Source organism: Apostichopus japonicus, chromosome 9 (assembly GCF_037975245.1).
Source record: "Apostichopus japonicus isolate 1M-3 chromosome 9, ASM3797524v1, whole genome shotgun sequence".
NCBI lineage: Eukaryota > Metazoa > Echinodermata > Holothuroidea > Aspidochirotida > Stichopodidae > Apostichopus > Apostichopus japonicus.
In genome coordinates, this window is record NC_092569.1 from 34,232,537 (window position 1) to 34,254,048 (window position 21,512).

At 38.4% G+C, this 21,512-nt stretch overlaps 1 protein-coding gene across 7 annotated transcripts in view; it reads right to left on the reverse strand.

Moving 5' to 3' along the window:
• Positions 1-1,912: 1,912 nt before the first annotated feature.
• Positions 1,913-21,512, reverse strand: part of LOC139974205 (uncharacterized) — a 40,999-nt gene continuing 21,399 nt past the window's right edge. For 6 of the 7 annotated variants that reach the window (XM_071981175.1, XM_071981179.1, XM_071981178.1 and 3 more), the window contains exons 13-23: positions 19,204-19,284; positions 17,851-18,026; positions 15,395-15,617; positions 12,242-13,392; positions 9,308-11,248; positions 8,641-8,826; positions 7,713-7,781; positions 7,052-7,151; positions 6,359-6,540; positions 5,068-5,228; positions 1,913-2,965 (exon numbers count right to left, since the gene is read on the reverse strand). In XM_071981175.1, coding sequence (XP_071837276.1) covers positions 2,881-2,965; positions 5,068-5,228; positions 6,359-6,540; positions 7,052-7,151; positions 7,713-7,781; positions 8,641-8,826; positions 9,308-11,248; positions 12,242-13,392; positions 15,395-15,617; positions 17,851-18,026; positions 19,204-19,284 — 4,355 coding nt within the window. In that variant the 3' untranslated portion in view covers positions 1,913-2,880. The remainder of the gene's footprint in view (positions 2,966-5,067; positions 5,229-6,358; positions 6,541-7,051; positions 7,152-7,712; positions 7,782-8,640; positions 8,827-9,307; positions 11,249-12,241; positions 13,393-15,394; positions 15,618-17,850; positions 18,027-19,203; positions 19,285-21,512) is intronic. The other variant, XM_071981180.1, reaches the window with a different exon arrangement.

Here is a 21,512-nt window from a genome sequence, read left to right on the forward strand (position 1 = left end):
TCATGTTCCTATTAAACTCCTGCAAGGTCTTTAACCATTTGCACTTTGACCTTCAATTTTTACACTCGTTAATTCCCACGGTTCCCAAAAACAAAAATCCATAAGAAATTATTTGTTACATTTTCAGACGTCTAGGTTTGGAGCCGGTATTTTCAGACAAAGAAACTCATAACCAAAAATAAGGACAAGGGCGGCGGAACCGGGGGGTACAGGGGGCACGTGCCCCCCCCCCCACTTTTCCTCAGGTTAAAAATGTGCCCTTTTTCTACATAAAAATTGAGGTGTCTCAAGTTAGCAAGAGGCCAGGGAACCAGAATCAACACTCGGGAAGGGCTGTTTCAGGCCATCTGAGGGGTTTGTAAAACCATAAATTTTCTTGTACGCTCCGCGCCAACCGATGGTGGCGCTCCGCTCAGATAGTCGTGCATACAACTTTGCAAATCCTGGCTACGCCCCTGACTTTTAATGAATTTCTGTGGGTCAAACTCAAAGCTATTTCGAAAGGAAAAAATTTGTTAAGATATTGACCAGAAATAAACTCTAATTTGGAAGATTCCTAGATTAGCAACTAGCATGATTTCACCTCATTTTGTCTCAAAAGAAAACTTGTTCCTTGTTTCCCGATTTGCACATTGGATATTGCAGTGCTAGTATGCATATTTTCCTTGAAGGGGGGGGGGGGGGGCGTTGATGGAGTGATGTGTATACGCAAATAAGATAATACAATAAGAGTTATAAAAGGTACTAAATATAAGGCTGTATCAGTCCAATCGAATTTCTGAAAAGTGCCCTTTGATGTCGGTGCCCCCCCAGATTAAAAGTGCTTCCGCCGCCCTTGAATAAGGACCACCGGTTGTTTTCCTTCTTACTCATGATTGGTTCATTCATTGATAGCTTTGATGATTATAAGTAATGTTCCGAAGTAGGTAGTATTAGAACCAATCATGGATCAGATGCCCCATCACGTGACCGCAAGCTTTGCAATTTCTGAGCAGTTTTTATAGAATGTGTAAAAGCAAGCGGGCCTGACATTTTGATCATAACAGGATCTTCTTCAGAAAGACAGGTGTCATTTGACATGAAGATCTTCTCTGCGGCCCTACCTCTCCCTCTATGACCCCACCTCTCCCACTATGTCCCCACCTCTCCCTGTTTGCACACGCCACTGAAATCAGCACAACGAAACACTAATGAAGACACAATATTTCTTCACGGCGATCATATTAATGTGTATTATGTCCATGCATCTCAAATTATATTTTCAGAAATACAATCGAAGAAAGGGCACAACATGGTGACAGTTTGATCCATATCAGGTAACGAGGTTAACATAGATATAATGTCTTTACAATCTGTTAAAGTTAACCGGATTCTGATTGCTTACTTACTTATTAATGCAGCAGCATAGGATACATAATTCTTACAACCCCCCCTCCCCACACCCCACCCCAATCTGCACACAGGACTGGATGAAGTGAACAGTGGCACTCAGTTTTGATGACAATGGATGGATGGATAATCCACTAGATGACAATGGATGGATGGATAATCCACTATATGACAATGGATGGATAATCCACTAGCATAATCAATATTGGCTAAGATAGGAACTCATCTGTTTGTCAGCACCCATTCTGTAAGAAAGTAATAATACATAATCTAGTGTAGTAATACAAAGGTATAATGTATCATGTTTCTAACCCGTCAAGTCTCCCGGTTTTACCGGGAGACTCTCGGTTTTACCCGAATCTCCCGGCCTCCCGGTTTCATATTCTATTCTCCCGTTTTTTTAATGTTTCATCACTTGCGACATTTCTGAAAATAGCCAACAATTAGTCCTATGCTTAGTGTAATTCCCCACAGTAACGCTGAACAGGAAAGGCTATTCAGTGTAGTTCGCAAGGACAAGACAGACAGTCGGTCAAGTCTCAAGCTTGATGGGACTCAATCTAGCATACTAGCCATGAAGTCACAGTACCCAGAGTCCACTGTTCCCTGTTCTGAATGGAAGCCTACTGAAGAAACCCTGTAGAAAGCGAAGCGAGCTGCTGTAAACTACAACAAGAAACACTGATTGGATGATTCTCTCACTGTATTGCATAAGTAGACTATACTTATTTAGGAGTATTTATAACATTTCAGTTGAAAATTACAAACCTCCCTATTTTCCCCTTGTTCTCCCAATTTTTTGGCCCTAAAAAATGTTATTCTCCCTATTTTGGGGTCAAACAGGTCTGCATGTTTCATCCTTGTCCTACTGGATTATGTATCAGGGTCTCAAAATTAGTCGTGCAAATGGGCTTCCCCACAATTACCAGGTACTCAACAAGTTAAATGTAACAGTTAGGCAAAATAGGCAGATACAAATAATTTATTTTCACCAACAATTAAGCATAGTTCTGAGCTACCAGGTATGATTTTGATCTGCAGAAATTAATGTTATCTACATCTCTAAAACTATCAAGTATGATTTCCATCGCAAACATGTTAAGTTTACTTACGTCCCGTTAGCAACCGATTATTGATTTGGAATGGTTATTATTTGGCATTTTAAATTATTGATGACTTCCACACCATATTCTCTCTTTCGCTCACCAGCTTTTGGAGTGATATATTAATATGTAATATATATTACAGAGCCAAACATTTCGATCCTAGCAGGATCTTTGCCAGAGGCTCGCTGAAAATAAAAACGAACTAAGAAGACATCGAAAGACACGGATTGGAATTATGGTGATCTTAGTTTTCTTCTGAGTTAGCGTCTGAAGTAGCTCCTGAACAGATCCCTCCCTCTTCACAGGCTTTTTGCACTTAGATATTACGCAGTTTTACTATCGGTCTGGTTTGTCTCTCTCTGAGGTTTGGATTGACACAGAGTGGCTACCTCCTTCTTGATCTTGCAGATGACTTGGACTTCTTTCCAGGTGTAGACGAATCAGCCGCAACTCGGATTGGAAGACGATAAGTAATGGAGAGTCAAGGAAACAATTTGTAAACAGTGGGAAATAGGATCGAAAACGTCAGTCCCTCTAACTGTTACATATTTACCAACTAAATTGACAAAAATATTACACAAATTATTACCAAAAAATTTTTTTTACAAAAATTGTTGACAAATTTTTCATACAAATTTACACAATTATTCAAATTTTTACAAAACAATTTTTACAAAAATTTACGAAAATTTTTTATAAAAAGTATTACCGAAATTTACAAAAATACAAAAATTGACATATTAACCAACTAAATGTCTCTTTTCATTCTAAAAAATAACATACAGTTTATCCATTATTGGGAAATGTCTTACCTGATTGATTTAAATCTGAATGTAAATGAACATAAGAAAACCTGATTGGGTATTTACAAACAAACTGAACATGTTTGGCTGGAAGGGGATTTTGTAAGAATGACCTAAGGGTTACAACTCGACCAGTTTTTTCTACCAACAGAACTATCCAGCCTTTAGTTGGTTGTGATTCCTATATAATTTCATCAAGAACTTTCTGTAATTGGAATTTTATACATTCCTTATTAACTTTTCATAATTCTTATTTTTATGACCTAATTGTCCTCTGTATATGCTTAAATCTTACTGTTTTTTTTTAATTGTTTGACTGGATTTGTAAAATTGTTTGCTTTTATTTTATGCTTGTAAGACGTGATGAGGCACCCGATACTCATAGCTAGTACAGTAACTACTGTTCATGTTCCACAACCGTGCACCAGTAACTACTGCGCTGTATTCGTAACACAGTAACATGTGTTACAGTTGGCACAGTAATTACTGGAAAGATGTTACAGGTTGAACTACGAGTCCGACAGGGGAAAATTTGCAGTAATTTACAAAATTTTAAATTTAATTTTTTTAAACTTTTTAAATGTTAAATTTTATTTTTTTATTTTTTTATTTTTTAAATTTTCAGTAAGAAAAAACTTGCAGTAATTACTGTGCTACTTGTTACACATGTTACCGTGTTACGAACACAGCGCAGTAGTTACTGATGCACGGTTAAGGGACATGGACAGTAGTTACTGTACTAGCTATGAGTATCGGGTGGATGAGGCGTTATACAATGAGTTGGTTAAGAATATATTTACATTACATTACATTAGACATGTCTTTTGCTGGGGTCGCCATTCAGAAACCACAGAAACTTGCACAACATGGACCTGCGAATCACATTCCAATTCCATTCAGAAATGTACTCTTCTCATTAAACATAATGTTAATGTAAGCCTTCAATGTGTAAGGAGTGACAAATCTTGCATGTCAAAGCTCAGTGATGTTAACATAAGAACTACCTCGAAGGTTATGTGGAGTTAAAGTAGGTTAATGTTGCTTATGTTCAACATCTACAAATCTATAAGGTTGTCAAGTCTGAGATGAAGTCAGCTAATTGTTTGTTTACTTAACAGGGCTGACTAGTTAACTACTGATGAGGATTTGACCATATGACGGATGAGCAAATCAAATAGATAGGCAAATAGATATCCATATATCTTAACACTGGTATAATCCCTCATGTGTCATATAATATGTGATATAATGTGTATCGTGTATCGTGTGATATAGTTGTAATGTAATGTAATAATGTAATGTCATAATTGTAATGTAATTGTGATATAATTGTGTGATATAATCACACAACTCAAGACAATGCAACAATGAAAGTGGCAAGACAATAGGCTATGACCATGAAAATTTGATTACAAATATACAACCCTGTCTCAAATAATCATATTGTCTATAGTAACGGTAATTCTGTTAGGAACTGAAATGTATATAGCTTGTATCAGATCTCAACAACGGATGTGGCATGGAAAAACCAGCTGTGACTGTGAAATAATTATACTTAATGATATAATATTAATAATTATGATATTAACAATAATAATATAATATTTAATAATTATCCTTAAAACACAGCTGTCTCAGAAAGAATTGTATTCTTTATTTTAACGATGATCCATTACGTTCTTGGGTTTTGAACCAACACAGCTCCTAATCTCAGCAAAAAGTGAAAGAATTAAAGTCTATGAATGCAACATTTAGTTAGTAAAGGATATCTCTCTGTGTCTATTTCTTGCCTCAAGAGGCCTGTCAGGAGAAATTCAGCAGTTAGAATAGGAATGTCTGCGGCCACTGCTGGGAGGCACTTTGCCGAGTCTTCTTGACACGAGATGACCACGGTACGTTCCTGCTGCTGGCAAGGCACCCGAGCGAGAATCTAAGGTGGACAGAAAACAAATCGAAGATAGTCAAACATAAATCTCAATTTGTGTCTTGGTATCAACTTAACCGTGAAGGACAGTTCAAGCTTAAATTGGTTTTTGACTGACCAATGAGGAGTGAGAAACAGATCCTAGGCATCCTAAAGAATGTTCAAATCTAATTCCAGTTTTTGAGATAACACAATTTGAGGATGACTCATTTTTTGCTCCTATCCAGAACTTGAGACAAGCAGGTGTGATATCACAGAAGCGGACTTACACAGTTGGTTTCCAGATTTTGTTTAAATTTACCACCCAATCTTCTACCTCAATATAAGGATTCATTTCAACATGAATACACTACAGTCATTGATTTAAGTCAAAAATGAACATTAAAGCCACACAAAACATAATATTTACTGCCAGTGTGCAGTGCATTAATGAGATCAAATCTGTTAGCTTCAGTTTCCCATTTTGGAACAAACTGACACAATTTCAATTAGATCAATCTTGATAATACTATGTTCAAGTGCAAATACCTTGTTCCTCTTTTGTCAGTCAAATCAATCCCCTGCATCCATCCTGCCTACCCCCTCCCGTCTACCCCCCGCCCCCCAAACCCTCTCCTGAGGTAATTTCCAGTAGATCAGTCTTGACAATGCTCTCTACAAATGCCTTGATTAGATTCCTCTTTAGTCAGTCAAAATATATCCCCTGCACCCCTCCCTCCACCCCTTGCACTCCTGCACCCCTCCCTTCTTCCTCCCCCTGCTGGACTATTCTTTCTCTGATGCATTACCCTTTCTATTTTCGTTTTGCTGATTGTATGCAAGGACAAATGAAACCAGCAATGGAACTGTCTGTGAACATCAACAACATTTTATCTCATTGAATTACAAATGTAGCGGTTTGGTCTGCGATGGTCACAAAATTCATTATATATATATATATATATATATATATATATATATATATATATATATATGTATGTATTTTTTTCATGCATGGGTGCATTGTTCATGCCAAAATCACTCAAAAGCCAATTAAACAGCCAATATTTGTATTTGTTGCTTTTTTGAAATATTTTCCCGCTAAACTTGAGCAAATTTCTAAACTTTTAAAGTATTTTGATTGTCTCTAGACTGACCTCTCCACCAGCACTCCTTATGATGTCTTTCATGTGGGCCGGTTCTGGTTTAACGCTAGCAGTGGTGTGGACCTTCCATCCTGTCAGAAGAGCGCCCTCTCTTGCCTTCTCATGTGACCCGAGCAGTTTGAATTGATGTTGCTTCTCTGCATCTTTATCTATGAGTATAAACTCTTCTGCATCTATGTAAGGAGATTTATACAAAAGAAAATAATATTGCTAATATAATCTCTCAAAAATACAAATAGCTCATGAAAGGCATTGAAGACTCGCCCCAAACCGCGTGCAGCCATCTGAAAAAGTTATCTTTCTGTTGCTTGCAAGTGACGTTTTGTTTGTGTCGCTACAGTAATGAAACGTGATACCTTGTTATCTTTAGCTGGAACTGAGATGTCCATCGCTGTATTGTTTGTACACTGTGCTGTGGGTATTGACCGCAGCTGTATGTACTGTACTGACTGTACACTAGTGTCTTATTACCGACGGTAGCAAGCTGTATGTATTTTCTGGGATCGATGGTGGTGTCTAACACTTCTGTTACACCTCAGTCGAAACTAGGTCAGATTACCGGCATTAGACGTTTCTTTTCGCGCTAGTCTTCACACCCTTGAAAGCATGCCATCTACAGTTTTATCTCTTCTTTGACTATAATCCCAATCTGATGAGAGAGTAAACAGAATTGACACTACTCACCGACAAACGTTTGCTGTTGCTTACTTCTCTCTAACCACTCTGGTGTGACTATCAGAGTACCCTGCGACAGGCAACAGAGGAATTTCACAGTTCGTCGAACCTGAAAGGAAGAGAAGGTTATGAAGAACAGTTTCCAGGGAAAAGCCTTGAAGATGACTCAATGTCAATACTACAAAAAAGAAATAAACAGCAGCCATAAGAACTAAACTATGGCTATTGATAAATTGATTTGTGCAAATATTCTCTGGTACTAAGTAAATTTTATGAGGTCTAGGGTCCTCCCCCACAATAAAAAAAGAAAGAGAAAAATTAATGATCAGAGGTCGAATGATACATTCTTAGGCATAATTAAGCCTATATAATTAGGTCTCTAATTAAGGTCTTAATTAATGTAAGATTGTCCAAAAGACTCTTGTGTGAGATTGAAAATAAGGGCACACCCCCTCCTCCACCTATCAGAGTGGTCTAATTCTTCTTGACTGATATGTACAAAAAGTTCAAAACTGAACCACTCCCCTCCCCCTCCACTGATGACTGGAGGTGTGGGGCCATCACCATCACCACCCCATGAAGCCATCGAATACAAGATCAAATCCTCTAGCATGACTGCTGTAACATCTGGCAAAGCGAATAGAATTGATCAGATTAGCAACAGACTTACTTTATCTGTCACCAAGTGTGTGCAGTCAAAGACAGACTCTACCAACTCTCCACCCAAAGATGTGACCACCTGTCAAAACAAAGATACCATCAACATGATGAAGAAGCATTCAGTCTTCACCCTTCATCTGTTCTTTCATCTCTCATTCTCTATAAAACTTTAAAAAAATCACTGACAGCAAAAAAACACATTGTTTTACTACTTTTAACGTGTGCGAGAAGAATCCAGGCTGTAACCACATTTATGTCACCAAGGACAATTAGATGATGTCAGTCCTACACAGCTCGCTACAGTCGTGCCAGAGACAAGAGAGAGACAGGGAGAGGGAGATGGAGATGGGGGTCTCTACGTGGAAAAGAAATTTCCACCTTCATTACTTCCTTGACATTGGATGGGATAACAATTGAAACTTGTTCCTTGTTTTCAAGATATTGATGAAGTACAGGTATATCAAAAACGAAAAATTACAACTATTTTCTTGTTGTTTGTTTGTTTTTGAGAGAGAGAGAGATAGCAGTAGAGACTGACAGGAGGTAAAATATTGAATTGAAAATATGAAATTATGCCACTAAATTTGCATAATTTGGTGGGCATCATACAAGACAGTACCAGTACATTACAACAAAACAAATCCATGAAAAAGGAATGTTCCGAGGGTCATTGAATGTATCATAAAAGAACAACTTTGGCTGTTTGCAGTGGTGCTTCATGGTCTACAACATACTGTCAATTTATTTTTTTAATTAATTAATTAATGAATTTTGTGCCTAAAGTCATATTTTACCTCTTCCTAGTAACCAAGATCTAGCATCATTAAGTCCAGGTGACATCAATTGTTGAAAACCCATAAAATACGAAAAAAAAACAAATTTTATAAACATAATTCATGCATAATCTGATAATCGGAATGAGGCCTGAATTTTAGTACCTTCTCTCCAGACTTATCAATAACTCCTGTGAACATAACTTTCGGCCTCGATTCACTAGATCTCCTTCTCAAGGATGGACTGCTGCCAACCTCTAATTTATCCACAGTGACCTTTGGGTTCTTAGATGTTGACCTTCCAGCTTTCCGATTGGACGTTTTGCTGGTACTCGTTGGAGTTGATGTGATCTAAACGATAAAATAAGCGATAAAATTAAAAAATTTTGAGTTCAGAACAGAATCTGAGAGAGCAATAAAATATCCTAAATCAGGACAGCTGACATCTGGTCATTACCATGGTAACTAATCAGTGGTCATGTGACTAATGAAGTTAATGTTACGTTTGTGTAATAGTTTTGTCCATATCAAACTATCTTGCAAATTCAAACAAGTTTGCCACATCAAAAATTGAGAATATCTTCACCATCTCTCTTTTAGTGTTCAAACACTCTACTCCTTGATCAAGCTCTTGTAAAAGCAAAACTGTTCATAACCATTTCAAAGTAAAAAAACAGAGACATCACTAGTCAAATTGACAAATTTTTTTCTACCAATCATCAAATAAGGGGTTGAAATATTTCATAAAATTTGGCAAGTCCCAGCCACACTACCTATCATGTCAACAAAATCATTGCTCTAAAAAAAAGTCAACTAATACATATATACAAACCTCTGAGGCATTTCTTGCTCCCTTTCGTCTCCCCTTTCTCAGAATGGTTGACCCCACACTACCTTGACTATCAGCATCTGCTGCATTAGGACTGGCATCTACCACTTTAACTACAGGGCTGTCGCTTCTCCTCTCTCTTCTGCTGCTGCCCAATGATGTCGGCTGTAAGGAGGTGATATCTTCCTTTTCATCCAAATTCAAAGTCAAATCCAAAGACAGCGTTGAACTGTTAGATTCTTCATCCCTATCTTTCCTCCGCCCTCTTTTAGGAGCACTACTTGGTTCCTTCGTAATCTCTTCCACCTTTGGCCCTTTTGAGCCACCTCTGCTCCTCGTGCTCCTCGAAGTAGTAGGAGCAACATTTACACTTTTATCAAGTTCTTGCTTTTTACTTCTACTCCTCGTTGACTTAGGGGTATCACTGGCAGCTGTGGTTCTATCACTATTACCTTTCCTCAGAACCCTGTTACTAGTTTCTCTCACATCCACATCTTTCTCTTCCTCCGCTAACCTCTTTTTCACCTCCTCCTCCTCCTCCTGATTGGTTAACTGGCTTCTTTTACTTCTTGTTGAACTCCTACTTCCTTTCTCATCCACCAAAACTTTTTCCTCTCTTTCCTCTGACGCAGCTGCTTTGCTCTTCATCCTCTTACTCGTCCTGACTGGAAGAGGATCTTCTCCCTCTGTGTCATTCCTTCCCGTTCCTTTGCCAGCAATGCTTCTTTCCTCCTTAATTCCGCCTTTACCATTTCCTCTCCCTCCTCCTCGTGTATTCCTAGTAGATCTACCTCTTGTTTCGCTCTTATCCTCTAATCTCTCTACTAATCTCTGCTCTCTCTCATCTGAGCCATCTTCCCCCTGTCTCTCACTGGTGACATCTTCACCAGTTTTCAGTTTACTTTCCTGATCACTACCAGACTGGGATAGCACCTTCTCACTCCCTCCTTCATCAGTTACCTGACCTCGTCCCCTTCCTCTCGTCCTTCTTCCTCTGACACCACTGTTATTACCATCGGCCACCACCACTCCAGTCACTGCAACCTCCGCCTCCTTAACCTTTGACCTAGAGCTCGGTTTACGCATGTCATTATTACTATCATCCTCTTCCACGGTTTCAACTATCCTCTCCCTGGTCGAGCTCCTTCTGCTTTTTCTCAATGGTGAGTCGGCTTCCGTCAAATCCCTCTCTGCTTCCTCCCTCTCCGGGGTGGTCAGAAACTCTATGTTAGGTCTATCTACGGTAGCTGTTCTCCTTTTTCGACTAGATTTTGTACTTACACCTTTGCCACCTTCTGGCTTCTCTGTATCGATCTTATCCATCTCACCTTTTTCTCTTGCTTCCTCATCCTCAACCTTCGTTTTCATTGCTTTGACTCTTTCCTCATCCGGTTTATCCACCGTTGCCAACTTCCTTTTCCTCTTCACTTTCACCGGCCTTTCTTCCCCCGCCTCATCTTCATCATCTTCTCCTTCTCTTTCCTCTGTCTCCAGATTGTTCTTGAAGGTCAAAGGTGACGTCTCCTCTACCTGATCTTCCCCCTCCCATGACAAGTCATTCACCTCGGCCGCATCTAATTCGCCATCTCCGCTGCCGGTGGAACTCCGTGAACTGCGAGAAGAACTTCTCGTGGAGGACGTGACGCTGATACTCTCCGATTGGGAACTGGAGCTCTTTCTACCAAATCGAACTTTCTTCTTCAGTGAGCTGAGGAGACCCCCTTTCTTAGAGCTGTCTAAACTCTTCAAGCTTTGACTGCTCTTCCCTCTCTTCAGGAGTCCCTCGTCTCCAGACTTTCTCCTCTGAGGCGCTGCATCCGTCTCCACCTGGTTACCCTCATCTCTGCTTTGTACCGGGTCCGGTTCTGCGAACACATTATCCGTCTGGATGAGATTATACTTGGAGTCAGTTGATGGGCCAGCTTCTTGACTATCCGGAACTTGCTGATGGATTAAAATAAACCCAAGGTTTATGAAACTTTTTTTTTCCCTTTCTGATTATTTATTTCTATTGTTAGTTTTTGCATTTTGTATGTTTTATTTTAATGGCTGATTTCTTCTGACTTCCCTGTGTAATTAGTTTGTTTTGGAAAAGTCATAACCATTTTAAATCAGTCTCTGAGGTCTACCTCTCTATGAGAACACAAGTAAAAATTATACTTATGTGACTTTGATTTACTGATTACGAAACTGTTAACATTTCTGATTTGGACGCCATTGAATCACAACTTAAACTTATCCAGCAGAAAAGAATGGCTGAATAATTCATTATCTGTTACTTTTCTTTGGTGTCATTGATTAATAGAATGCAACAGTTTGAATGTCATATGCCTAATGATTTACATGCAATGACCAACTAATGGCAAACTCAGGCAATTAGCTACGGAACATTAGGGTCAAAGGTCCCCACCGGGTTGTCAACATCAAAAGACCAAACAGCTTAACAATTCTACAATGGAAAATTAGGCACAAATTTCTCATATAGTACACTTTAGATGTATGGAGTTATGCAAGATCTCGGTAAGGAAACGATTAAAAAATCAGAAATGCTCTTTATTAAGAGTATCACTTAGTTTCCTGATATTGAAACTGGGGGTCGTGACCCTCTTTCAGGTTTGCCAAGATTATTTAAGAGGGTCACCACTCACCAAAATACTGTGGAGGGTTGCCACAAAAATCTTGATCATAAATTACTTCAAAAGTTGCGACATCATTTACATCATACAATCAAGCACCACCTAATATCATGTGAAAATTGATCAAACGGCAGAGAATTGATCAAAAACCCATTCTCAGGCTACGACGTCAGCAATTGGAGAGTGGCCTAGATAATGAACGTGAATATTGGGGTCAGCAAGGAATAAAAACCAGTTTGCATACCAGGGATGTCATTTAAGCACATGCTACCTCTGTTGTGACACACCCACTAATACTCACCTTATCACAACTATCATCCCCATAGACTTGTGTCTCGCCTGTATCTGCATGCTCATCGCCGTAAGCTTGCGTTTCTTCAGTCTCCATAGCAACGGGTTCGTCCCCTCCGTCATTTATCTTGGCACATTCTTCGGTATCCATGGTTTCATCATCTCCATACCGCTGAGTTGCATCTGTATCCATGGTAACTTTACCTGCCGTACCGCAATCTTTGTCGTGCCCTTTCTCTACTTCATCTACAGTCCTAGAAGAGTCTGCGTCGTCCATCCCGTACGCTTGAGTTTCCTCTGTGTCGTCATTTCCAACGTGTCCCCCCTCTACATCAATGGACTGACCTTCATTACTGTTATTCCCTCCAATAATCTCTAGAGCTGACCTAGAGCTTGGTTTACGCATGCCATTATTACTATCATCCTCTTCCACGGTTTCAACTATCCTCTCCCTGGTCGAGCTCCTTCTGCTTTTTCTCAATGGTGAGTCGGCTTCCGTCAAATCCCTCTCTGCTTGCTCCCTCTCCGGGGTGGTCAGAAACTCGATGTTAGGTCTATCTATGGTAGCTGTTCTCCTTTTTCGACTAGATTTCGTACTCACACCTTGACTTTCCATCCCATACGCTTGAGTTTCATCTGTGTTGTCATTTCCAACTTCCTTGTCTCCCCCCTCTACATCAATGGACTGACCTTCATTACTGTTATTCCCTCCTAATGTATCCGTTTCGATGGGACAAACCACCGTCTCTACGGGGTCTCCTTTAGATTCTGTAGATGAGTTGGTTAATCCTTTCACGAGCTGATATGGCACTGTGGGCATGGCTTCCAAGGAACTCTCCGTTGATTTATCGCTTTGAGATCGATGTAGATTGTAGTGCAGTGTGGGATATACAGACTGTTCCTTACCAGCACCATTTGTAACCCTAACCTCTTCCATCTCTTCAGAACCACCAGCAGTATCCATTGAGATTTCTCTGCTCCCGATATCATTTCCACTATCATCTTTCTTAACATCCATCTTATTTTCTTGCGAGTTTGCATCAAAATTTGATGGTATGAATCCTTCGGTGCCACGGCGCACCAAATCAAGTTTCAGGTTTTCGGGTTTTCCGTCTTCATGAGACTTTTCGGGAATGTTTTCTGGAATGTTGTCTGCTGTTTCTATGAAAGAAGAAACACAATCAGTTAGTTACACTTAGAGAATGAATGAATCCAGGCTGTCCACTTCATACAAACATCAAGACATTGAAACTAGGAGAGTAATATTGAACATTTCTCTTTTTGTAGAGTGATTGAAAAAAGGGCTTGTAGCTCACTTACTCCCAACATATTTATATACATGACATAACATATATATTGTATGGTTATATAGTATATACATAATACAACATATTAAATGTATGGGTTATATAGTATATACTGATAACATAATATATCATGATAGAGTATATATCATAACATATATAGAACATATGGTGATATAGTATACAAACATAATATACAACATATACAATGTATGGTTATATAGTACATACATAACACATTATATATGCTGATATAGTATATACATATAACATATATAATATATGGTGATATAGTATATATACATAGCATACAACATATACAATGTATGGTTATTTAGTACATATGTAACAAATAATGTATACTGATATAGTACATAACATATACATGGTGATATATTATATACATTACATATATATGGTGATATATTGTATACATAACATACAATATATAAAATGTATGATTATTTAGTACATATGTAACAAATAATGTATACTGATATAGTACATAACATATACATGGTGATATATTAAATACATTACATATATATGGTGATATATTGTATACATAACATACAATATATAAAATGTATGGTTATTTAGTACATATATAACAAATAATGTATACTGATATAGTACATAACATATACATGGTGATATATTATATACATTACATATATATGGTGATATATTGTATACATAACATACAATATATAAAATGTATGGTTATTTAGTACATAGGTAACAAATAATGTATACTGATATAGTACATAACATATACATGGTGATATATTAAATACATTACATATATATGGTGATATATTGTATACATAACATACAACATATACAATGTATGGTTATTTAGTACATATATAACAAATAATGTATACTGATATAGTATATACATAACATATTATATATGCTGATATAGTTAAACACAACATACAACATATATATATATATAATATATACTGATATAACCTTGGAAAATGACTCAACTATGAGATGGTTTCTTCTTTTATGTTACACAAGATGTAAACAATTGACTTCATAAAATATGAAAAGTGATTTCACTCGTGGAGGAGGTTTTAATTTGCATCATTGAAAAATGATGCTAAACAAAGATTGTATCATGGAATGTTCCTAAATCACATATTATTGTGCAATGCACTTAGTATCTAAACAATAATCTCATGAAGGGAACAAGCCACTATGATGTTTTGGACAACTGAATGTGTTTCCTATTTACCTGATCTGCTTGATATGATGCTAAATTTCATTTCCCTATCAAGTTTTAGGGGATGTGTTTGCCAGCAGCAGCAATATAACAATTATTTAAGTTGGTAAAAGACATCATTTTTCAAAGCGTTATTATTGGTTCACCGTAGGGAAACAACATGTAGAAACTGAACAGGACTCAGCATGTGGTTTATATTATTATTATCATCATAAAGATGGTCATTATAAAGAGCGTCCCTAGATATATAGAGACACAGCTCATGAGTAAAACGTTTCACAGTTTTCATTAGTTATTCCAAACTGGAACCTAAACAGCTTTCAAAGAAAACATGATATAAAGTAAGCATAAAAAAGTCAAAATTTTCAATATTCCATTCACTTTAATTTTCAAGTGTTTGACAGAAAACACGAGCAACTACTGATTCGCGGATTCTTGCTTGTTTCCTTACCTTCATCAGTAATGGAATCTTCCTTGTCCTTAGGTCCTTAGAAACTAATTGGTCCTACTACTGATTTGCGGATTCTTGCTTGTTTCCTTACCTTCATCAGTAATGGAATCTTCCTTGTCCTTAGAAACTAATTGGTCCTACTACTGATTTGCGGATACTTGCTTGTTTCCTTACCTTCATCAGTAATGGAATCTTCCTTGTCCTTAGAAACTAATTGGTCCTCTTTGGAGAGATTTGATTGGTCCTCCCTCTCCTCTTGAGGTGTATCATCCATGTCAGTACAAGGTAGAGTATCTTCCGTGGGTTCATTCTGAAATGGTGCTTCTGCTTGTGTGCTACTCTCATCCAAGTCTGTGTCCTCTGAATCCAGCGTATCAAATGCCACGTCTTTTAATTTCTGAAGATAACAAATGAGCAGAAAGATCATGATAAACAACAAAAACATTGATGGGGCTTGTGCATGATAAACAACAATAACCTAGATGGGGCTTGTGCATGATAAACAACAATAACCTAGATGGGGCTCGTGCATGATAAACAACAATAACCTAGATGGAGCTTGTGCATGATAAACAACAATAACATAGATGGGGCTTGTGCATGATAAACAACAATAACCTAGATGGGGCTTGTGCATGATAAACAACAATAACCTAGATGGGGCTTGTGCATGATAAACAACAATAACCTAGATAGAGCTTGTGCATGATAAACAACAATAACATAGATGGGGCTCGTGCATGATAAACAACAATAACCTAGATGGAGCTTGTGCATGATAAACAACAATAACCTAGATGGGGCTTGTGCATGATAAACAACAATAACATAGATGGGCTCGTGCATGATAAACAACAATAACATAGATGGGGCTCGTGCATGATAAACAACAATAACCTAGATGGGGCTTGTGCATGATAAACAACAATAACCTAGATGGGGCTCATGCATGATAAACAACAATAACCTAGATGGAGCTTGTGCATGATAAACAACAATAACCTAGATGGGGCTTGTGCATGATAAACAACAATAACATAGATGGGGCTTGTGCATGATAAACAACAATAACATAGATGGGGCTGGTGCATGATAAACAACAATAACATAGATGGGGCTTGTGCATGATAAACAACAATAACATAGATGGGCTCGTGCATGATAAACAGCAATAACCTAGATGGGGCTTGTGCATGATAAACAACAATAACATAGATGGGCTCGTGCATGATAAACAGCAATAACCTAGATGGGGCTTGTGCATGATAAACAGCAATAACCTAGATGGGGCTCATGCATGATAAACAGCAATAACCTAGATGGAGCTTGTGCATGATAAACAACAATAACCTAGATGGGGCTTGTGCATGATAAACAACAATAACATAGATGGGCTCGTGCATGATAAACAACAATAACATAGATGGGGCTGGTGCATGATAAGCAACAATAACATAGATGGGGCTTGTGCATGATAAACAACAATAACATATATGGGCTCGTGCATGATAAACAGCAATAACCTAGATGGGGCTTGTGCATGATAAACAACAATAACATAGATGGGCTCGTGCATGATAAACAGCAATAACCTAGATGGGGCTTGTGCATGATAAACAGCAATAACATAGATGGGGCTTGTGCATGATAAACAACAATAACCTAGCTGGAGCTTGTGCATGATAAACAACAATAACCTAGATGGGGCTCGTGCATGATAAACAACAATAACCTAGATGGAGCTTGTGCATGATAAACAACAATAACCTAGATGGGGCTCGTGCATGATAAACAACAATAACATAGATGGGGCTGGTGCATGATAAACAGCAATAACATAGATGGGGCTTGTGCATGATAAACAACAATAACATAGATGGGCTCGTGCATGATAAACAACAATAACATAGATGGGGCTGGTGCATGATAAACAACAATAACATAGATGGGGCTTGTGCATGATAAACAACAATAACATAGATGGGCTCGTGCATGATAAACAACAATAACCTAGATGGGGCTGGTGCATGATAAACAACAATAACATAGATGGGGCTTGTGCATGATAAACAACAATAACATAGATGGGCTCGTGCATGATAAACAGCAATAACCTAGATGGGGCTTGTGCATGATAAACAACAATAACATAGATGGGCTCGTGCATGATAAACAGCAATAACCTAGATGGGGCTTGTGCATGATAAACAGCAATAACATTGATGGGCTCGTACATGATAAACAACAATAACCTAGATGGGGCTTGTGCATGATAAACAGCAATAACCTAGATGGGGCTTGTGCATGATAAACAGCAATAACATAGATGGGCTCGTGCATGATAAACAACAATAACCTAGATGGGGCTTGTGCATGATAAACAACAATAACATAGATGGGGTTCGTGTTTCTAGGTGACCCAAGGTTTAAATGGACCCTTTCTGGCAGTTTAAGGGGGTACCATCTGCAGATTCCATGAGCTCTTGTGGGTCCTTTTTCATAAGTAACCCAGGCCTGCGTGGAAGTCATATTCAGAGATTCCTCATGTACATATTCATCCTTTGATATAACTGGGTCACTTTATCTAGATGACTTTGTTACATTGACTGTACAAAGCAAATGGAACAAACCTTCTTCGTAGATGAGCCGTTAAATATGAAGCTATCCATAGTGTCATTCCTGCCAGGGGTCTTTTTAGTCGATAGCATCAAGGCTTGCTTTGTTGGAGAGAAACTTTCCCTGGGTTTCTTGGCACTCGATTCCAAATCACTGGATTGATTTAGCAGTACTGTGGATGCAATGGATACTGAAAAGAGAGAAAGAATGTAAAGTATGTTGAAGAGATGACAGGGACTGCTCTTGTAGCAGAGAAACGAAACAAAACAGGAGTTTGTCTTGTATTATCAGAAAGTGTAGTGAAATTGGATGAATGGACTGGTGGAAGGGGCAAAGCTGACATATTTAGACACCAGGGCCTCAAAGATATGATAAGAATTAAAGAAATATGATTAATTACCAACTAAAAGGAGCAAGAGGAACTAATTCCACTAAATTCAGAAACAAAACATTTTTGAATGTAACTACTTCTTGCTGATTTTCAATGAAAACAATACAACAAAAACTGGGTTCCTAATCGCTCCAAACAAGATAGCTGTCTTCATTCCCCCCCCCCCCAGGGGGTTGTAAATGCAAAAACTGTGTCCAGGGCCTAACTGGCAAGTGGTGCATCCATAGGGTACTATAGACTAAAAGAAAGTTTCAGGGCTTTATAGGGATATGGTGTGTCCAGTGACATACAGGATCCTATACGGTGTGTCCAGGGACATGGTGCAGGACCCTATGGGGAAGTTGGTATGCCCACAAGCCCCCTTAAGCCATAAAATGGTATACCGGGTGCCCTACAAGCAGTTTCATTCTTAGGCATTTTTTGTAAAATTAGTCAACTTTGAACCACAATTTTCAACTGCTCATCAAAGGCTGAACTATTTCACACCTTCAATAATTCTGACTCATACTTGGTTCCAAAAATTAACCTAAATCTTTGAACAGGACTACAAAACGAGTGGATACTACCCAGGAACTATAAACCGGTTTCATATAAATGACAGAAATTCCACACAATACAACTATGCAAACAAAAGTGCATGGATCAGGAACAACACACAGAGAAGGAACAGCCACAATGACTATTGATGAGGGCATTAGCCTACTTTGGACTTGGCAAGATAACAAATTAACAAAATAACAAATAACAAAATAACAAAATAACAAGATAACAATTAACAAGATAACAAATTAAAAGCATCTAGGGTACAACCTTGCTCAGTAGGATCACTTAAAGTTTCTTTAGGAATGGAAATGTGACAAATAAAAACATTTCTAGCCATCTGTGGTCACATTTTGAAGTTGGATGTTGCTTAATCTGTATCTCTAATCTATATATATGCCCTCCCACTCTAATCCACACTTTTAATCCTTTATACCTCTTTTCTCATTTCTTCTCTCTGTATCAGAATCATCCATCTCCACAGCTTGCGTTGCCAATTCATACACACTTGATCTATCTGCAAAGAAGAAAAAAAAGATAAAGAATATAAATACCCATAGCAGCTAACAAGTTCTCTCCACAAATTTACATTTCTTTCTAGAGAACAGGGATGAGACTGAGGCGGGGAAAAAAAATCTGAAATTTATCGATCGCCGTCCTGGGGGAGGGGTTTAAGGGGAGGGGGTGTCCCCCTCCCCTTTAGAAATTTTTTGTCAGGTAAGGAGGGCTTAGATGCAAAATGGTGGACTCTAGATGGAATCTATCACATTCACGTAACTCGCCAAAAATGTGTGGAATTTCTGCTTGTATAATTTATCCATTAGCTTTTTTGAACCAAAAAAAGGCTTTTTTGCTTGCTTTGTGCTACTTGATTCCACCACTGGTCAAATTCGGTGTTCCTTCCCTTCACAGTCCAGCATGTTCGGCAAAAAAAAAACAAACAAAAACAAACAAACAAAATTAAATTAAATAAAAATAATAATAAAAAACGCGAATTACGAGAAAAAAACGCGAAAATGGAAAAAAAAAAATCGGAAATCCGCGTTTCCGCGGAAGAGTCTCATGCCTGAGAGAAAGTTAAAAATTTTATCATGATATCAACCTACCGTTGAATTTGTTTATCAGTCTTGTTGATTTATACAGCAAACAAGTCAAGTCATTGCGAGTGAATTTCCCTGAGAACAGTCTAAACATTGCTATAAAGTCACAGTATTATTTTTGTGGGGAGTTAACTTCACAAATCTTTGAGTCATTTCACAGTTTGAAATTAAGTGACTTCAGTTATGAGTCTTTAGAAACACTGACATACATGTACCATTGTTTCTTATCTTTAGCCACTGTTACAATTTTCTTTTTCGTATGAGTTAAATTTACCTGCCATTTTGATCCTACCAGGATATCCTTCAGAGGCAAACTTTTGCCTTTGCAGAAGATCCTGATAGGATTGCAACTTCAGGCCTTCTAACTAAATTACTTACCTTTGCTGGCTTGTTTAAGTAAAAAAGTGGGTTTGTTAACTCTTTCTTTTCTCTTTCATTCTCCTTTCTTGGGGGAAGGGGGAGGGGGGAGGGAAGGGGTTTGTTCATGATTTCACAGGTTTATAAAGGTGTAATGAATTCTTTTTGTGGGTGGGGAGGGGGAGGGAAGGGGTTTGTTCATGATTTCACAGGTTTATAAAAGTGTAATGAATTCTTTTTGTGGGTGGGGAGGGAAGGGGTTTGTTCATGATTTCACAGGTTTATAAAGGTGTAATGAATTCTTTTGTGGGTGGGGAGGGGGAGGGAAGGGGTTTGTTCATGATTTCACAGGTTTATAAAAGTGTAATGAATTCTTTTTGTGGGTGGGGAGGGAAGGGGTTTGTTCATGATTTCACAGGTTTATAAAAGTGTAATGAATTCTTTTTGTGGGTGGGGAGGGGGAGGGAAGGGGTTTGTTCATGATTTCACAGGTTTATAAAAGTGTAATGAATTCTTTTTGTGGGTGGGGAGGGGGAGGGAAGGGGTTTGTTCATGATTTCACAGGTTTATAAAGGTGTAATTGAATTCTTTTTGTGGGTGGGGAGGGGGAGGGAAGGGGTTTGTTCATGATTTCACAGGTTTATAAAGGTGTAATGAATTCTTTTTGTGGGTGGGGAGGGGGGAGGGAAGGGGTTTGTTCATGATTTCACAGGTTTATAAAGGTGTAATGAATTCTTTTTGTGGGTGGGGAGGAGGAGGGAAGGGGTTTGTTCATGATTTCACAGGTTTATAAAAGTGTAATGAATTCTTTTTGTGGGTGGGGAGGGGGAGGGAAGGGGTTTGTTCATGATTTCACAGGTTTATAAAAGTGTAATGAATTCTTTTTGTGGGTGGGGAGGGGGAGGGAAGGGGTTTGTTCATGATTTCACAGGTTTATAAAGGTGTAATGAATTCTTTTTGTGGGTGGGGAGGGGGAGGGAAGGGGTTTGTTCATGATTTCACAGGTTTATAAAGGTGTAATGAACTCTTTTTGTGGGTGGGGAGGGAAGGGGTTTGTTCATGATTTCACAGGTTTATAAAGGTGTAATGAATTCTTTTGTGGGTGGGGAGGGGGAGGGAAGGGGTTTGTTCATGATTTCACAGGTTTATAAAAGTGTAATGAATTCTTTTTGTGGGTGGGGAGGGGGAGGGAAGGGGTTTGTTCATGATTTCACAGGTTTATAAAAGTGTAATGAATTCTTTTTGTGGGTGGGGAGGGGGAGGGAAGGGGTTTGTTCATGATTTCACA